We start from the raw sequence: 17,804 nt of genomic DNA on the forward strand, positions 1-17,804 counted from the left end.
CATTGGTGGGTCCCTGGTGGGTCTCAAATGAGATCAGGGGTGTGGATGTGCTCTGAATGGCAGAGTCTTGCACAGCTGGCCAGGGCGGCATCAGCGCAGGTAGGTTTCAGCTGTGCTGCCAGTTGTTTGTCCCTGGACACTGTGCCTTACCCACATCTGCTTCAGAGTCTTCATATTCAAAGAGGGGACAGTGATGGTGCCCAGGCCGACAGAGTTACTCTCACGATAAACAAGGCAACTGCACCAAGCACTCAGCACCGTTCCCAGGGCACAATAAACACGCAGACAAGTAGTAGTTCCTGTTACTGGGGACCGGCAAAGGCCAAAAAGTGACTGGCACCTATTAATGAGTTCAAAGTCTGTTTGACGACTAAGTAACTGAAGACAAGCTTATCCTGTTTGACAGATTATAAGCTTCTTGCAGCCAAGATTTGTTCTCACATTTCTTTTATGTTTCTAGCATGAAAGCAAGTTAGGACCTACCCAAAGTGAAATAAGCCAGTTACAAAAGGACAAGGACTGTATGATTCTGCTCATCTGAGGCAGCTAGAACAGCCAAACTCATAGAGACAGAAAGCAGACAGGAGGTTGCCAGGGGCTGGGTGGTGGAAAAAAATGGAAAGTTAGCATTTAATAGGTATAGAGTTTCGTTTTACAAGATGAAAAAAGCTCCAGAGATCGATGCTGGTGATGGCTGCACAGCGTGAATGCACTTAATGCCACTGCACTTAATGTACACTTAAAAATGGCTAAAATGGTACATTTTATGTTATATGTATCTTACCACAATTTTTAAAAATTAGAAAAAAAAAAAGAAAGTTGGCATTCAGGGAATATGAAGTTACTTTTTGTGGCTGATACAAACAACCAGTCATTTGAATCAACTCTCATTCTAATGCTGGTTCTGTGCCAGTCACCGAGGTGGCACCCTGGCTGGAGGACACCGCGTTTGGCAGCGTATAAAGAACACTGGGAAGAATCCCTGAAGCACTTGCGCTAACTGTAGTTTCCTAAGATAGCGCCTCTGCTTCTTATTTTTAATATCTGCAAACAATAACACTGACTCAGAATTTATACTTCCTAATTATGACTGAGTTCCAAAAATATTAAATGGAGAGGATCAGGAAGACAGTGTAAGACGGTGTAATGTCGATGAAGAAAGGAGCCATCGTTTTCCTCTGTCAGGACAGAAGAACTGATGGAATCTGGTTTTCCTCCTGTAACTCTGTCTGGGCCAATTCCTGTAATTATGTAGCCAGTTCCCTGGGGAATTAGAAATGGGCAGTCCCCTGGCCCAAAGAGATGCTGTACCAAATAGACAAAGAAGGAGGAAATATGCAGAGGGGACAAGTAAACTTAGTGGGAAGGATGGCTCTAGCAATGAGCTTGGGGTCTGAAGGTTGAGTCTTAAGTCCTGGCCCAGACACTTACTGGCTGTATGACCTTGAGCAAGTCTCTTCCCTTCCAAAAATGAAGGACCTGGAAGAGATTATTGCTAAGGTCTTATCCAGCCTGGTCACACTGAGATTCCATTCAAACACCCTGCCCAATTTCTGATGACTTGTGCGAATAAACTAGATTCTGATGAACCACTTCCTCAAAGAAATCTTATAATTTGTTAGCTATGCATGGAAATGTTAGGGGCGATTGAGTAAAGAGATGCTTGTGACCGACCACATCTTCTAACTGAAACAAAAGTGTCCTAGAAGACGTTGGTCAAGAAAATTAAAACAAGAATACTTCCATCAGGAATAATCCCTAGGACAGAGGAGAGGTTGTCTGTTGTGGGGTGAAATGGGTGACCCTGGACCGAAGCACTGCCCTCCCGTTCCCTGCCCAGTCTCCCAGCTTCCCTTCACCCCACTTACCTGCGTAGGAAGACACGGGGGAAATCTGCAGAGGGTAGAGCTCGCTCATGCTGACCGGCTGCTCATCACTCTCAGTGGTCACCTCTACAACTTGGCAAATATCTGGTGGATTAGTGACAATCTCTTGATCCTCAATGTTGCTGTCCAGATGGGATGATGGTCCCACGACTTCAAAGAAAAGAGACCTATCATGCACCAAAGTTGCCTGACTTCACATTTCTAGCACACACTCTAAAGAAAGAAAGCATTTCCCAACACAGCCGGATCACCAGGAGTCAGACTCCCAGTCACAATGTGTCCCCTGCCATGGGGCTGAATAACAAGCCTTAGCTCTGGGCTACTGACTCCGGAGAAGCAGCCTGCCAGCAACCCGGTTCCTCAGGCCTGTCTCTGGCACGCCTGCCAACGGCACGTACAGGTGGCCGTGTCCTGCCCAGCTCCGCGGAGTTCCAGATTCAACCACAGCCAAGGCTGCAGGACCGGAGGCTGCATCCAGCCCCAGCCCCAGGACCAGACATGACAGTGCTTTGCACCTGACCGACATCTGTTCTCTGCTCTTGCTCTGAAGGAAGGCACTGTGCTTGTTTTCTAAGTTCCATGGTCCAAAGAGACACTATCAAACCTTAATAAGGAGGAAAGACCATGGACATCTCCCCACTGTGTCCCTTCTAGCCGTGGGGTGCCCTGCGCACACTCCCAGCCCTCCTCCTGCTATGTGAGCACACGAACAACTGGCCCAAATAGCAGAACAATGGAATAGAATCAGCTCCCCAATTCTGGCAGACATTGGTAGCATCAACTCCCCAGAACCCTGATGAGATGAATTCTGACCATTCTGGCTCTGAAAACTGCCTCAATTTTTTAAATTAAACTTTTTATTTTGAGACAATCATAAATGCACATACAGTTAGTGTGTGCCCTTGACTCATTTTCTTCCACTGGTAACATCGTGCAACACTAGAATATGATATCACAACACGGACATTGACGTTAGTAATTATCCACCATCTTGTTCAGACTTCCTCAGTTTCACTCCTACTCGGTGTGGGTGAGCGAGTGTGCATGTTTGCACTTAGTTCCGTGCGATTTTATCACGTTTGTACTTTCGTGTCCCTACCACCACTGTCGAAACACTGAACAGTTCCACCACCGTAAACCTCCCTCATGCCACTCTTTTGTAACCATAAACACCTTCCTTCAATTCCTCCCCCTCCACCTCCTTGTCCCTGCACCCTGGCAACCACTAATCCGGTTCCCATTTCTATCATGTTTGTCATTTCAAGGATGTTACATAAATGGACTCATACAGTAACCTTTTGGGATTGGCTTTTTTCCCTCAGCATAATTCTCCGGAGAGTCCCCAAGTTATTGTGTGTATCAATAATTGGTTCCTTTTTTTTAATTGCTGAGTAGTATTCCATGGTATAAATGTACCACGGTCTGTGTACCGATTCACCCATTGGAGGAGGTCTGGGCTGATACTAGTCTTTGGCTATTACATTAGTAAATAAGACTGCTATGAATGTTTGTGTTCAGATTTTATGCAAATCTAAGTTTCTATTTCTCTGGGATAAATTCCCAAGAGTGCAACTGCTGAGTTATATGGTAATTTCATGTTTAGTTTTACAAGAAACTGCCAAACTGTCTCTCAGAGTCACTGTATCATTTTACATTCTCACCAGCAATGTCTGAGTGATCTTAATTTCTCCACATCTTCACCAGCATTTGGTGTTGTCACTGTTCTTTATTTTAGCCATTCCGATAGGTAAGTAATGACATTTCATTGTGGTTTTAATTTGAATGTCCGTGATGCCCTGCCCTAATTTTAAACAGAACTGACCTTAAACAGCTGTTGGCAGCTGATTGGATGACATGTCCCTGAAAATTGGCTCCAATAAATAAAGGGGAAGAAAATAGCATGGTAATAACGATGTTTTCCCAAGGTCCTCAAAGTGCTTTGCCACCAAAATCTATGTTTTACTCGCACCTGCATAAGTTATTTTAACATTTCAACCCATGAGAATGACAGAAAAGCATTGTTATCCTGTTACAGATGAAGAAACTCAGGCACAGAGAGGGAGAGGGACTTGTCCAAACTCACACCACTTGGACTATGTGCAGTGGTCCATTATTCCTGTCATTTTCTCACTACCTGCAAAATGCTCAGGTTAGGCAGGAAGGGGGCCCGCTCCAGTCTCCTTGAGGAGTCAGCCATCATGGACTCACTTGTGCCTTATTTTAATCACTCAAAGTATTTTCTTTGCTGAAGTATCTTTGTTTATAAATAAGTTCCTGTTTCAATTGCTTTTTGTGGGGTGGTGAGAAAATTATCCTATTTCTACGCAGGGAAGGTTTTAGAGGATGGGGGAATTCATGCATTATTTAATAAAGAAAGGAGGGGCACAAAAGAGGCCAGGAAGGAGATGTGGGGACATGATAAAAGAATTCAAAAGCCACCGCATAGAGAATGGGAGGGAAATTGGATGCCATTTAGGTTTTCCTGGCAGGGATAAAATTAAAGAAAAGGAAGGCAGGCTATATATGGCAGGCAGACTCCCAAATCCTTATTTCGTCCTCGGGACTATCCTATTTGAGCGTGAGGGCATCAATTATGCAGTTCACTACACACAGACTCTGACATTGACCAGCAATAACCTCTCTAAAGTTTCTTCTGCCTCTGCCCCCAAGTAAAATGAAATGGCAGGAAAATGCGACGATGTCCTCTCTTATCCCAAGTCCTAAAGAGCAGTTGGTGGGTGGAAATCGAAACCAAATGAGGGTGTGTGTGTTTGAGGAGGGAGGGGCACGCACGATACCTTGCATACCAAGGCAGTAAAGGTCTTATATAAATCTGATTTCAATCAAAGCCACTTTCATTTCCAATACTTCAAAACTCGTATCCTTCTTGCACTGTTCTTCCCAGCAGAGAGGCAGCAAGCTCAGACCATACACAATGGCAGCGGCTCAAGTATCCTCCTCCTTACATCCCTTTGTTCTGACCAGGAATTCCTTCCCTCTCTGCTTTTTCCCAGATGCCCAACTCAGTTACTCCGCTAGCAAAGATGGGCAGAGCACCTGCTTTGCCCCAGACGGCACTACCGAGTGGTAGAAGCAGAGGAAGGTCAGTGCGGTGAAGGACCCGCTCTGTAAGAAGTTAGTCTGCGTGGCTGCAGCCAGCACCCAGCAATCAGGACAGTCAGCTGGAAGCAGTGAATAAGGGAAAAGGAAAAACAAAACACAAAGGGGACCATGGGATGAAAGCTGAGGAAGTGGAGTATTTTTCCAGTTGGAGGAAGCGAAGGCTTCAAAGAGAGAGTGACACGGGGTTGAGGCGTGGGTGACAAGCAGTATTCGGGGTGCTCCTGTTTTCTGGAACCCCTTCCCAACCACCCCAGCACAGACCAACTGCTCTCCTCTGAGCGCCTCTCACGCACTGTCCCCACTGCTCTGCCACAACTACAATGTGACACGACCTTGTGACGTTTCTTGACTTTCTGCCTCGTGTGGCTGGTTAACTCCACAGATCCTTACTGAACTTTCTATCTGTGTATGTCCTATCTCCTCAATCAAAGCATGGGTCCTGAGTGCTGAGAACCTGCACGAGAACCGTTCAGGGCCAGGCATGACACACGCTCACAGCTTGCACCGGAGAGGCGCTCGGCACATGTCCGCTGAATAGATGGATGCAGGAAGGGGCCCGGGCTCACTGACAAGCCAGCGTCCTGCAGGAGTTTGTGACAGCTTGCAAATACGGAGCATGACAATTAATGTGTTCTAGAAAACGTCAAGCCTCCGGCAAGTGGACTCTTTCAAAGCTAGGTGATGTGCTAAAGATATGGCAGGTTGTGGGTGTTGGGGGCCGGGGACTGGGGAAGAAACTTTTGGGGAGATGAAAATGTTCTGTCTTGAATACGGTAATGGTTACATACCTGAGAGCATCTGTCAAAATTTATAGAACTATACGCCTAAAAGGGATTTATTTTACCATATTTCACTTAATATACATGACCTAAAAAGAATAAATAAGCACCTTTACTCAAATTTTAAGTGTACCCTGAATGCTGGTGACGAGGACAGAAAAAAATCAGTTTTTGTTTTCTGGGCTACAATCTGAATATCGGTTAATATAATCACATTATCTGTAAGGCCAAAGTTCCCGCAGAGGAGCGTGTTGCATTATGCCTCGGTAAGGGACGGCCACTTCTCTGCCTCCAAACCTCATTCAGGGCACTTTAGAAACTTTCCAACTCACCAGTCAAAGCCCATGAGAGAAGCAGGGAAATCCCAGCATCTGAGATGCTCTCTGGATGTGCTTAGACACTGTCACTGATCAGCCTCAATCTCTCCCTCTCTCTCTCTCTGTTTCTCTCTCCCTCTCCCCCCGTGAACAGGTATCCCCGAACCACCAAGTAGCAGCAAGAATGACTCCTGACACCTGCAAAGACACATGAATAACACACTCACCTGCTACAGCACACAGGGTCGGGGTGGCACTCCTCTGGGTGCTGAAGGGTGTCCTGATTGCTGAACCGTGATGACAAAAGTAACCTCCTGAGCACTGACCTATGCCTCCCCCAGCCCCTTGACAGACCTCAACACTGTGGGGAAGGCACAATCACGATCCCGTTTCAGATCTGATGAAACAACAGCATCAGCAAAAACTAAATAACGAACTCAAGGTCAGACAGCCAGCCAGTAAGTGGCAGAATCAGCATTCCAGATCAGCCCTACCTGACCCCAAATTTCAACTCTTTGTAATATGGTCTCCCTAATATTAATAGAAGAGTTAACGAAGTCCAAACTGAGCTCCTATTCGCTTTCTAAGCCCCTCTTAGGAGAAAAACTTTTGAATCTCACCTTAGTGAGTCTTTGGGCTCATAACCAATAGTGACATTTCTTTTCAACAGTTCTCTGTTGGGTGCCAAGGAAAGTCTCAAATGGTCAGAAGAACGAGAAATCCACTAAGCTCCTCCAGCTTATTAAAGTCAGCACATCTGAAAAGAGTCACCCACAGGAATGTAATTTTATCTGAACCTCGCTGCTGAGAATTATAATAATATTATTCATGGCCGGTTACTGATGAACCAGTTTGATTCCTTAAAAGGTCACTCTTACTTTATTAACAATTGTTGACTTAACGTGGGGCTCCACCTGAGGAAGCAGCTCGCTCCTACGCCTGGGGAAAGTGCTGCAAAGCAGAGACTATTGGAAACAGAAAGGCCCTTGGAGGTGCCTTGGTCCCACCATTTTACAGTTGAGAAAAGCTAAAACCCAGCTGTCAAATTGCCAGGGTCACCCAGAAGCTGCAGGGTCCAGAATGAAACGTATTAGCAGGGCACGTAAAATGAGACCATCAGCATAGGTCATAAAGGGAAATTTCCCCTGACTCTATCTGAAAGTTTGAGTAAAACTGTTAATCCCAGCCCTGATGACACAGCACAGCTGGAGGCTATGTTTTTCACTCAAATATATTTTAATACGATGTTGGTAATATCATAACCATAATGTATCATTTTACCACCTTCCAGCCACAGAGGGATTTGTCTGTACATCTTTGATTCTCACAACTGTAAGATGGGCAGATCAGTATTATTATTTCCATTTTACATACCATTTTATATATGTCCATTTTATAAATTATAATATACATGTTATTTCCAATTTCTATGCAAACTGAATCTCAGAGAGATTAGGGAGTTTGCCCCAAATCACTTGGTAAATAAAAAACTTTAGAATTAGGTATGGAACCCAAGTCTTTTAACTTCTAATCTTGTGTTCCTTCTTTGTAAAACACAGCCATGGTTTGCCCTAGGTGCTCAAGGTCAATGGTGGAAGAAGACAGGCACCTCCAGAGACAGGACTTCTGTCCCTGCATAGGCCAGACTGCCCCCAACGCAGGCTCTACCCCGCTCACCAGGGCACAGAGGGGCAGGAGGAAGCAAGAGTGTAGCTGGGGCCATAGAAACTCTTCCTCCCAGGAGAAAACAGCATCATATGCACTACACAAAGGCGAGCAAAGGATGTGTCCCAGAGAAAACTCAGTAGAGAGTCAACCAACGTCTTAAGAGCCAATGACCCGGGAGCAGGAGTCTGAGCGAGAGTGTCGGCGTGGCAGCTCACACTCACCACTGAAACTGTCCCACGGCCATGCTGTCCTGCGCTGTGGGCACAGAGCCTTAGCGGCTGCTCCACACAAAACCCACCACCAATCTCATTTTCTCTACCAACAGCCACAGGGAGGTGACATGGTTCAGAATCCCTCAAATTCCAAAGCAGGTATAAAAGCGGTGAGCAGGGCCCAGGTCATGCCAGGCCCCAGGGACATGAAGGCACTGGGGTCTTAGTCTTGGGGGCAGTGGTGACACTGGCATTTTAAAAAAATCACTCTGTGTAAAGGATGAATGGGGAGGGCAGGACGGAAGCAAAGCCCAGGTGAGAGCAGAGGGCGGACCAGACACAGTGTCAGGAGTAGAAGGGGACGGACTTAAGAAATACGGTGAGGAGACAGGAGGGTCTGAGAGTTAATTATCAGCGGGGTGGGGGCAGCAAGGGAGCAGGGAGGAGAAAATACACAGCCTCACAAAAGATGACAGCTTTCTTGAGTAACTAAACATTTCTTAGGGTTGAACAACCAACAGCCAAACTCCACTGCCCGGGTCTCCCCTCTGGCATCTGTGACCGAGGAGCCGGCCCACAGTCTCACCTGGGTGACCAGGTCCGGACTGCACAAGAAAAATAAAGTACGTCATGGGTCCTGCGTCTGGGTACACTGTGACGTCCAGTTCCCACCTCACATGGAGGCTCACGTCACAGAGAGTTTTCTAGGGGTCCTGATAAAATCGGGTGTCTTGTCTCTGACCCCTACTCCTAGGGGTGAACGGCTCAGGCCTCAGCCTTCCCAGGAGTAGGCACGGGGCACAGCTGATGAGCACGGAAAACCTCTTAAGAAGGGTTCCCCCCAGCTAAGGACCCACCCGGAGCTACTTCGTATCTTACAGGTGAAATCTCTTATCTTAATCACTAGGAAAAATGGCAACGAGAACAGGGAACAGAGGAGATGGGAAACGGTGAAGACACAGCCCCACAGCCCTGCGTCACCTTTGCCATCCTGAAACCAGTGTGGATTCTGGTGCCAACCTTGAGTTAAAGCCACAAGGTCCGCACGGGGACCTGCAGTCTGTCTCTGTGTTGTGAATCTGCTCTCCTGAGCCTTCAGAACCCGCTGTTGCTACTCGAATTTCTAGGCTTGGCTTAAAAAGCTACTTCAGCTTCACTTTAGATAAAGTCAGTCAAATTTGGAAGCAATTATCAGAAAAAGAATGTCCAGTCAGAGTGTGCAATTTGGGCAGCCAAAATTAAGACAAAATCCCACATACACGAATTCCTAATCGCTGTCTCTTCACCACGGGTTGCTTTATTTACTGCAGAGTGATGAATAGTCTCCCTTGTTTCACAGCGATCGTTGCTTTATGGAAGGGTGGGGTTGCCTTTTATCGAGAATCCCAATGGCTATAAAGTACTGCCTAGGCACGTCGGACAGAACGTGCACACCTGCAAACGCTTTCCACTAGCCCGGAGATGGTTTCAGTGCGGCTCGGCAAAACCCCTGCAAACCCGGGCAAGGGCCAGCAGCGTGTTGTCAGGACAATTCAACATGCAGCTGGCTTCTTCCGTTTCCTAAATCAGAAGTCACCACACACAACAAAAATTCAATGCTAAAGAAAAGTAAAAACAAAAATAAGGAGTTTTGGCTGGGTGGGGTGGCTCACGCCTGTAATCCTAGCTCTCTGGGAGGCCGAGGCGGGCGGATTGTTTGAGCTCAGGAGTTCGAAACCAGCCTGAGCAAGAGCAAGACCCCGTCTCTACTAAAAATAGAAAGAAATTAATTGGACAACTAAAAATATATAGAAAAAACTAGCTGGGCATGATGGCGCATGCCTGTGGTCCCAGCTACTCGGGAGGCTGAGGCAGGAGGATCACTTGAGCCCAGGAGTTTGAGGTTGCTGTGAGCTAGGATGACGCCACAGCACTCTAGCCCAGGCAACACAGTGAGACTCTGTCTTAAAAAAAAAAAAAAAAATAAGGAGTTTTTTTCCCTCCCTCTCCTTAAAAGGAAAGCAGGGATAGGTCTTTTGGGCACTAAGCCTGTGTGTCTGACCATACGGAAGCGACAGGACATTAGAAGACACATCTTCAGCACGGCGACAGCGCACTCCTCTTGGGCGGGCACAGCTAGCTCAGTCTGGAAGGATATTCGGCTATTAGGAGGAGGGGAGATGTCACACCTCCAAGACCCCCCAGTCTGAATTTGGTTCTTTGGTTATTCTCTGTCATCTCTCCTCTCCTTTTCTTGGCAACATGGACCACAAACGGTAATGCTGGAGTTACTGGGGGCTTCTTTGTTTGCTCTGTGTGTCCTTCCAAGAAAACAGGAATTGGGCCTCCCCATCTATTTCCTGCTTACAGCACTGAGTCTTGTATTTGGAAGGTGCTCAAAAATACCTGCTAAATCAGAGTGTGTCCTTGGGCAATATGTCTCTGTGCCTCAGTTTCTCTGTCTGTAAAACAAGCACCCCCTCTGTGGCAAGGCTGCCAGGGAGAAGCCGATGAGAGGACGTGAGAGGACAATCTTCCCTCTCCTTGGCTCCCAAGTTTAATAAAGAACACTTTTGTCCATGTGACCAAATAGTAAAAGACCGGAAACACTAACCATTAGCCACTGGGAAACAAACATCCTTTATTAAAATAATTTGTTGGATAAAATTTGGACTGAGTCAAAAGGCCGCACTCAAGGATCCAGAAGCCACGTGTGGTCCCAAGGCCGCAGGTTCCCCACCCCTGGCTGACCCATCGAAGTTCCTTTTTCTGATCCGCTAAGCCCTTTATTTTTCAGCCCTGCAATCTAGGGGCTGGGACTTGCATTTTGAGATGGTTCCAAGGCCTCCTCCCACTGACTCAGTTATTTGAAGATCACTGTTTTACAAATTTTAGACCCCAGAGGGCTGCTCGTGTGTATGAAAAACGAGATGTCAAAAGTTTACCTATGATGTTCACCGTACTGTCCACTTCATTTTTTATAGCTGAAGTCAGGACCGCATACTCGGGAGAAAGATCACTTACTCCATTACTAAGCCCCAGAGATGACTCAACTGGTTCTTGCTAGGAAGAAGAAAAGAAAAAAGAATTGAGAACACTTCCTTTCCCCTCCCTTTACTTAGCTGAAATTCTACCCTCTGTCTACTTTCTTTACTACTAGGGTCATTTGTGTTCAGCTGCCGAGTACACTGCCCACTTCTTTAAATCGGCCTGGTGTTAAAGCAGCACAGTTCTGCACAGCGTGTGCTGCTGGGTACTCGGTTTCTTCCAGCCTCCTTCCAGGAAATGGCACCGTGCGTCTGCCTCGCCTGTAGGAAACGCCTCCACCTGCAGACCGCAGCTGCGTGACTGTCTCTGTGCGATACCGTGCTGCATGGTGCATGGGTTCCGAGGCCGCCTTCCCTGCGGGAGTGTCGCAAAGAATCAACACCTGGCTCGCTGGCTAAGGGGGGCTCCTGCCACCTCTTCCACAATTGCTTCTTAGGAAAAGCTCTGCCTCAGTGACTGGCCTAAGAACAGGAACCCCGAGGAGGCTGTAGGTGAATTCTCCTCAGGTACAGTTCGCCGTGGACTCTGGGGCTCTCCGGCGTCCTGCGCTGGGTGGCTGCCTGATCACGTGGGCCACGCTCACGGCGGCAGCTTCCCCTCCCTGGCCTGAGTCGAGTCGGGCACCCCCACACCCACGGCTTCACGCAGATGCCCTTCGGGTGCCTGCATATCCCACCCAGCCCAAGAGGCTGCAGGTTCATACTGATGAAATAATGAGGACAAATCTCTTTTTCGCATTCAAGCTCTAAATTCTGCTTTATTCAAGTGCACAAGAGCCCTCCACTCCGAGAGGACCGGCCAACTCTGGGGAAGCCAGTCCTGAGGGACATAATGACTGTCAGCATTTTGATGAGGGAGCTTTCCCTCCAGGTAAGCTTGCCCCTGCTTCTGGGACAGCAATCACATCAGACAAAAGCTGCACAGGACGACTCCTAAGGAATCCACGATGGAAAGGAGGGTGGAGGGTAAGAGGAACACAGCGCTGGGAGCAGAAGACCATGTGAGGTGGATGTGACGGTGCTTTGAAGAGTCAGGATGGGGGACAGCTCTAAGGCATGGTGGGGGTTCTTACCAATTCATTCAGGCACTACCTGGAATCAATGATGAGTCCCCCCAAAATCCTGGAGAAGTCAAAGGGAAGGAGGAAAATAACCTCCCTTCCAGATCCCACTTGGCAAACTCCCACCATAAAAACCACAACCTCAAAGGCATCACCTCACCGGACAGCTCAGTTGTCTAAGAAACAACACACTGCGTGGTTTACCAGACATACCAAAGGCCAAACATAAGGAAGGGCCCAGAGCAGCCCTACCGGGCAGAGCTTTTACTCCTTGCTCTCCCGGCATCTTGCATTTTTCTCTGTTTTACAAGTTCCAAATAAAAAAGCCTGCCCTTTCTGGGAAAAAAACTCACTTGCCTGTGACCTGAGTCACCAGTTTTTCCCTCCCTTGGCAGCCAAACTTCTGGACCAGCGTCTGCTCCTCCTAACTTCGCCCGCTCCCCTGCCCGTGGCCCGCACCGCGGCCTGCCTTCCTGCACGCGGGGAACAGTTCCCAGCAGGGCCGCAGACCCCGGATTTGGGACCACACAGGCCTGGGGGCGAAGCCTGGTGCCCCCGCTTCTCACTAGTTGCAGGACCTTATTTAACCTCTTTATGCCTCTCTTAGGGCACGGGGGACAGTTATAAACTGACGACAATAAGAGGACCCATGTCATGGGGATAATGGGAAGATTAAGAGAGATAAGTATGTACATGGCACTTCTTATTAAACAAGTGCTCACTGTTGTCAAAGGTCACCAATAAAACTTTGCTCTCCCAATCCAGTGACCTATTCTCAAGTCCCTTCCCCTCGACGCGACACTCTGACACCGACGGGGAGGGCCGTACCCTCCCTTCTTGACAACCTGAATTGTGGGATACTGTTTCATCTGCCACCTCTCCAATGGCAACTCCCTTTCTTGATGACTGCTTCAGTCCCCTTTTTGGTCCCCCCTCCCCAGAGATGCCCCACGGTTCATTATTCTACTGCCATTTCCTCAATTCCCTCAAAAGGAACAAAGCACAGGTATCTGAAGGAATGATGGAAAGATCTGCTCGTCTGTATGGGTTTCTTCTGCTGTCTTATGGTATTTTTTACCCATTCTGCTTCTAGGTTTCTTATAAAAGTAGCGAGGCAGTCAGACTCACATACACTTAAAAACCGAAATTAATTCTGATTTCTCAATTGAAGACCTCCATGTGTTTCACATGATTTACAGTTTAATTAGTGGCAAGTAACATTTTTATCACTTTACACTTGAGAAAACTATGACTCAGAGACTAAATTAATTTTCCAAGATTGCACTGCTTTTAGCCCGAGGGGACACAGGAACTGAACTCAGTCTGTGGTCATGCAACATGGTTCAAGTCCAGGGGCTTTCTGTCTTAATAATCCCTGTGTCCTGCACTAATGGTGGCTGAGACAGGCTGTTCTAAACACTGGTTACTTCTCTCACCCCCACTTCAAAAACACCTGTCACTTCAAAGTCTTCAGTGCAAACTCTCTCACTGGTCCTACCGCTCTGGAAGGATGGTACCGCCAATGGTACAAACGTAGCCAACGCCTCCCTGAAACGTCTCCATCCAGGGTGCAGAACAGTAGGCCCGGAGAGAAGGATCTTCACTAAACTCAGTCGCAATCCTTGAAACAATCAGAAGTGGAGAAATCTAAACCTAAACTATATTAAACATCCAAGGATCCAAAATTAAGAAAAGGGGTGCACAGCTTTCTACGTAACATGTGCACAGAGATCCTGCAGGCCAAGAACGGCCTTTGCCCGCGGCCTCTCCCGGTCCCCTCTGCCCCACTCCTGCCCTGGCTCAACCACCCGCCACCTGGCTGCACCATAACCTGGCCTGGTTAATCCTGAACCAGCCTTTTTCTGTTTCCCTTCTCACTTCAGGTAGTGACTCTCCAGTAAGTCAAGTAGCCCGTAGCTTTCTTGGCTCTAATCCTCTTGCCTCATTCCAAAGATAATCCAAGAAAAGACTGTGCTTGGGTCCAGAGTCCTCCACGGTAAATGAACTCTGCCAAATATTTACACTCAAGCACCTTTTCTATAATTACAGAACCCAACATTTGGTTTACAGTTGAAGGGATTTTAAGCAAAAGCAATCCAGCATGAGAGACAGTATGAGGGCAAGGGTGGCCTTCTTCAGACCTGCAAGGTAACACACCTTTGGTTGGTCTCAAAGCTGTGCTTGTGGGGTAGGCTTGGGGTGGACAGAGTTAGGGGACAGCAGAGGGACTCTGCCACCAGTGATCTTCATCCCGCTGCTCCAGCCCATGCTGCCTCATCCCTACACCAAAGCCCGTGGTCTAGAGCTCTCCTCCCCTGAGACCCAATATAACGGACCCCCAACTCACCTCTAACCCTCAAAATGCCCTAATGCATCAGTGCAAAGCCAGTCTCCTTGAAGCCAAATCTAAGGGCATCAAATTTAAGGGCATCTCTAGTACTGTCTGCTGACAAAACCTCCAGGCTGAAGGCTCGACTTCATAAAGTAGACCAGGAAATCAGACCTCGGAGGACACACACACCTCACCATGAAGACCACAGTGCCACTAAGAACAGCGGCTCCGGTTAGACAGGCTGGAGCCTCCTGCCCAGGGCTAGAAACACCTTCCTACCCCTCCTTCCTGGGACTAGGGCCTCCTCGTTCTCCTCCTCCCTCTCTCACTGCAACTTCCCTTTGTCTCCTTGGCTCCCTCTTCTCTCCATCTCCTCCTCAGGTCTGTGTCTCCGTCTCATACAGCTTCCCTCTTGGAGAAGGCACCTGTTTTTGAAGGCTCCAATACCATTCTTGAGTAAATGATCACCCATTTGCCCTGGGAGCACTTACCTGAGCTCTACGCCTGGCAGATCCGACTTTCTATCCAAGATCTGCTTTACAGGGCTCTCTGGCATTTCAGACTCAACAAGCTCAAAGTGAAACTCACTCTTCTGCACAAAATGAGCTCCATTCCCAACGTGCCCTCTCTGAAGGGGCCTCCTCTTCAATCCACTATCTTCACGCTCTATCTCCTCCTCCACTCTCTGGAGAAATGTCTCCTCTCTCCTCTGCAGCGTCCACCATCAACCATCTTCTACTGCAGTCTCTCCTCCCCCAATCCCTTCCACCATCGCGAGAAAGACCTCCCCTAGACATCAGCTCCACCCTGCTCCAAGTCTGCTCCCAGGAGTTCAAGGGCGCCTGATTTCATAAAACCATCCGCAGAGGTCACGTAGCCCACCAGTTTCCAAACTGTGCTCTGAGCTCCCTCATGAGCCAGAACAGGAACCAGAACAGGGAGGATGAGCCCGATAACCTGCTCCATCCCGGGCAGCTCTCATTCTATCCGCTTTCCAAGTGAGCTGCTGGCACATGTTTTCATCTGATTAAAGTTTAAAAACTGAAGACATCTTCCAGCCAATGAAGGGATCACTCCAGTAACAGCCCCACCGGGGAGTGCACCAGCTCCTGCCACGGCCAGATCCAACAGCTCTGTTAGGAAGCTCTGCTGAACCAACATCTGCCTTTCTGTAACTTCGACCCATAGGTCTGCGTTCAGACTGATACAGACCAGGCCTGCTCTTTCCCGAGTGACTTTAGAGGCTCTTCTCATTATATTTTCCACCATAACACTAACGCTTTGATCTGGAAACACTTCATAGTTCCAAAGCATGTATATTTCATCTGCAACAACCCCCTGAAGCAGGAAGTATCATTTATATCCACCCTACCTACATGTCTTTCTGTCCCATTGTTCCCTCACGCAACCTCCTGCTCTAAATAAGCCAGTTTCCTGACTCGTCCAGGAAAGACCAACAACAGCTCTAATCCCCGCCTCCCATTCACGATGCTCCTGCGGTGGGGAACAGCCACCGTTTTACTCTGTCTACTCCCACCCCCAAGGCCTGGCTCAGGCCCCAGAGCTTCCAAAAGGCTGAGAGGCACCAGGTGAGGTGAAAGAATGTGGGCTCCAGGGTCGGACGGACTTGGATTCAAACCCCAGCTCCGGAAAGCAGTACAGCCCTGGGAAAATGAACCAAGCTCTCTGTGCCTCCATTTTCTCAGTATGTAAAAGGGAGATGTCCTGCCCATTACAGGGAAAACTCATTGGGATGATAGTTACTGCTTGGAACTTGGTATGGGCTCAGAAATGTCAGCTACCATCCCTCTGTGTACATACTTCCATCCTCGCTGTCCTTGGCCTTGTCAGGTCCCAGGGAGCAACCTGCTCCACGACAGTTTTTGAAACACATATATGGACTGATGATGTCCACTCTAGTATTGCTTAGTACTGGTTTTCTTGTTCTTCTTTCCTTAGATAGCCAGTTACCTCCACACAGATGGGACTTAGTTCATGTAAAACATGGCTCACTGAGTACATAGGATATACTCACAAAAAGAATATCAAAGGATGCTGAGGCACAGTTTCTACGACTACTACACGGCCAAGGGGTCTTGGGTCTTCCAGTCTCAGGAAAACCATTTTGCTGGGGGAATCACACAGCATGGAGATAAATCATCTGAGTGACCCCAGAAAACTTCGGACACTTGGCCAGCATGTTCTAAACATTGTCAGCTAATTAAAACTCCACCTCAACTTGAATATCGGGAAAAGCTTACTTCAACGGCAAGTTTTCATGCCTAGTTACTGTACACAAGACAAATGTCGGTAGAAGAAACCTACCAAGTCTATCCAGTTACATATTTGCATAGGACATATTAACTCAGAGTGTACGTGTTTAGATATACGATAAAAAGTAATGTATTAACAGCTCGGTAAGGATAAAGTCCTTTGACTGTTCAGTTCCAGATGCCCCGGGGAGTTAACTTTTGAAACACTTTATAGATACATTAAGTCAACACAATGGCTTGAGCAGCCATGAGCCACAGAACTTGGGGGTCTCGCTCATCTGTGTTCCCCCATGTTCTACTTGTAGGCATAATGCAAGATTTCAATTCAAGAGTTAGGCTGTGCTCATGTCTGATGAATCTCACCTGCCTCTGCTGAAGGGAGTTTCAGGTATTAGCCATATCTTCATTGCAGAATGATTTCATAATATACACTTTGCTAACACAGAACCTGACCCACGTGGTTGCCCCTAAGGGGAACCCCTTACTTACTTCCCAGGGCAAGTATGGCATAACCCAACCAGGGCTGTGCTTTCCACAGCTTGCTCCTGTTGGCAGCCACACAAAGACACTGCCAAGGCTGATGTGACTGCAGATATCCTTTACTTAGCGGAACACCGCATGTCCTCCATTCTAAGACTCACATTTCCTCACGCTTCCACATCCCTGAAATGGCATGGGCCTCTATAATCAATGATGTGTCAGGGTTTCTTTGGAAGCAGGTTTTCTTTCTTAGAGATACATAAAATAATGGTGCATCTTATAATCATTGGTAGTCTGGTAGTCAATGGAACAGGGGAGATAAATTTGAGCAAAGTATGTTGAAAACTGAACATCTGTTATTCCATTCTTATTTCTCCATTAACTGCAATTATGAAATGAAATCTTCATCCTAATGTAAAACCCCTCACTCCCACCCCAGTATTATATTTATTTATGCATCTATTTAGTCCACAAATGCTTTTACATCTATCCAGTTATCAAATACATGTTAATTATCTGTTCTGTGCCAGGCACTGAGCTAGATGCTGTGAAAATAGCAGTAAATATGATACAGTCACACTTCAGATTGTAGCTAATTCTTCAAAATCACATATCTGTGAGGAAGCCATATTTTTCTGTCTAAACAA

At 47.5% G+C, this 17,804-nt stretch overlaps 1 protein-coding gene across 4 annotated transcripts in view; it reads right to left on the reverse strand.

Moving 5' to 3' along the window:
- The window catches only part of IRF2 (interferon regulatory factor 2), a 76,816-nt gene that overhangs the window by 8,032 nt on the left and 50,980 nt on the right, over positions 1-17,804 (reverse strand). For all 4 annotated transcript variants that reach the window (XM_012644024.1, XM_012644026.1, XM_012644028.1 and 1 more), the window contains exons 6-7: positions 10,910-11,027; positions 1,869-2,036 (exon numbers count right to left, since the gene is read on the reverse strand). In XM_012644024.1, the coding sequence (XP_012499478.1) occupies positions 1,869-2,036; positions 10,910-11,027 (286 nt within the window). The remainder of the gene's footprint in view (positions 1-1,868; positions 2,037-10,909; positions 11,028-17,804) is intronic.

This window comes from Propithecus coquereli, unplaced genomic scaffold (assembly GCF_000956105.1).
Source record: "Propithecus coquereli isolate 6110/MARCELLA unplaced genomic scaffold, Pcoq_1.0 Scaffold203, whole genome shotgun sequence".
NCBI lineage: Eukaryota > Metazoa > Chordata > Mammalia > Primates > Indriidae > Propithecus > Propithecus coquereli.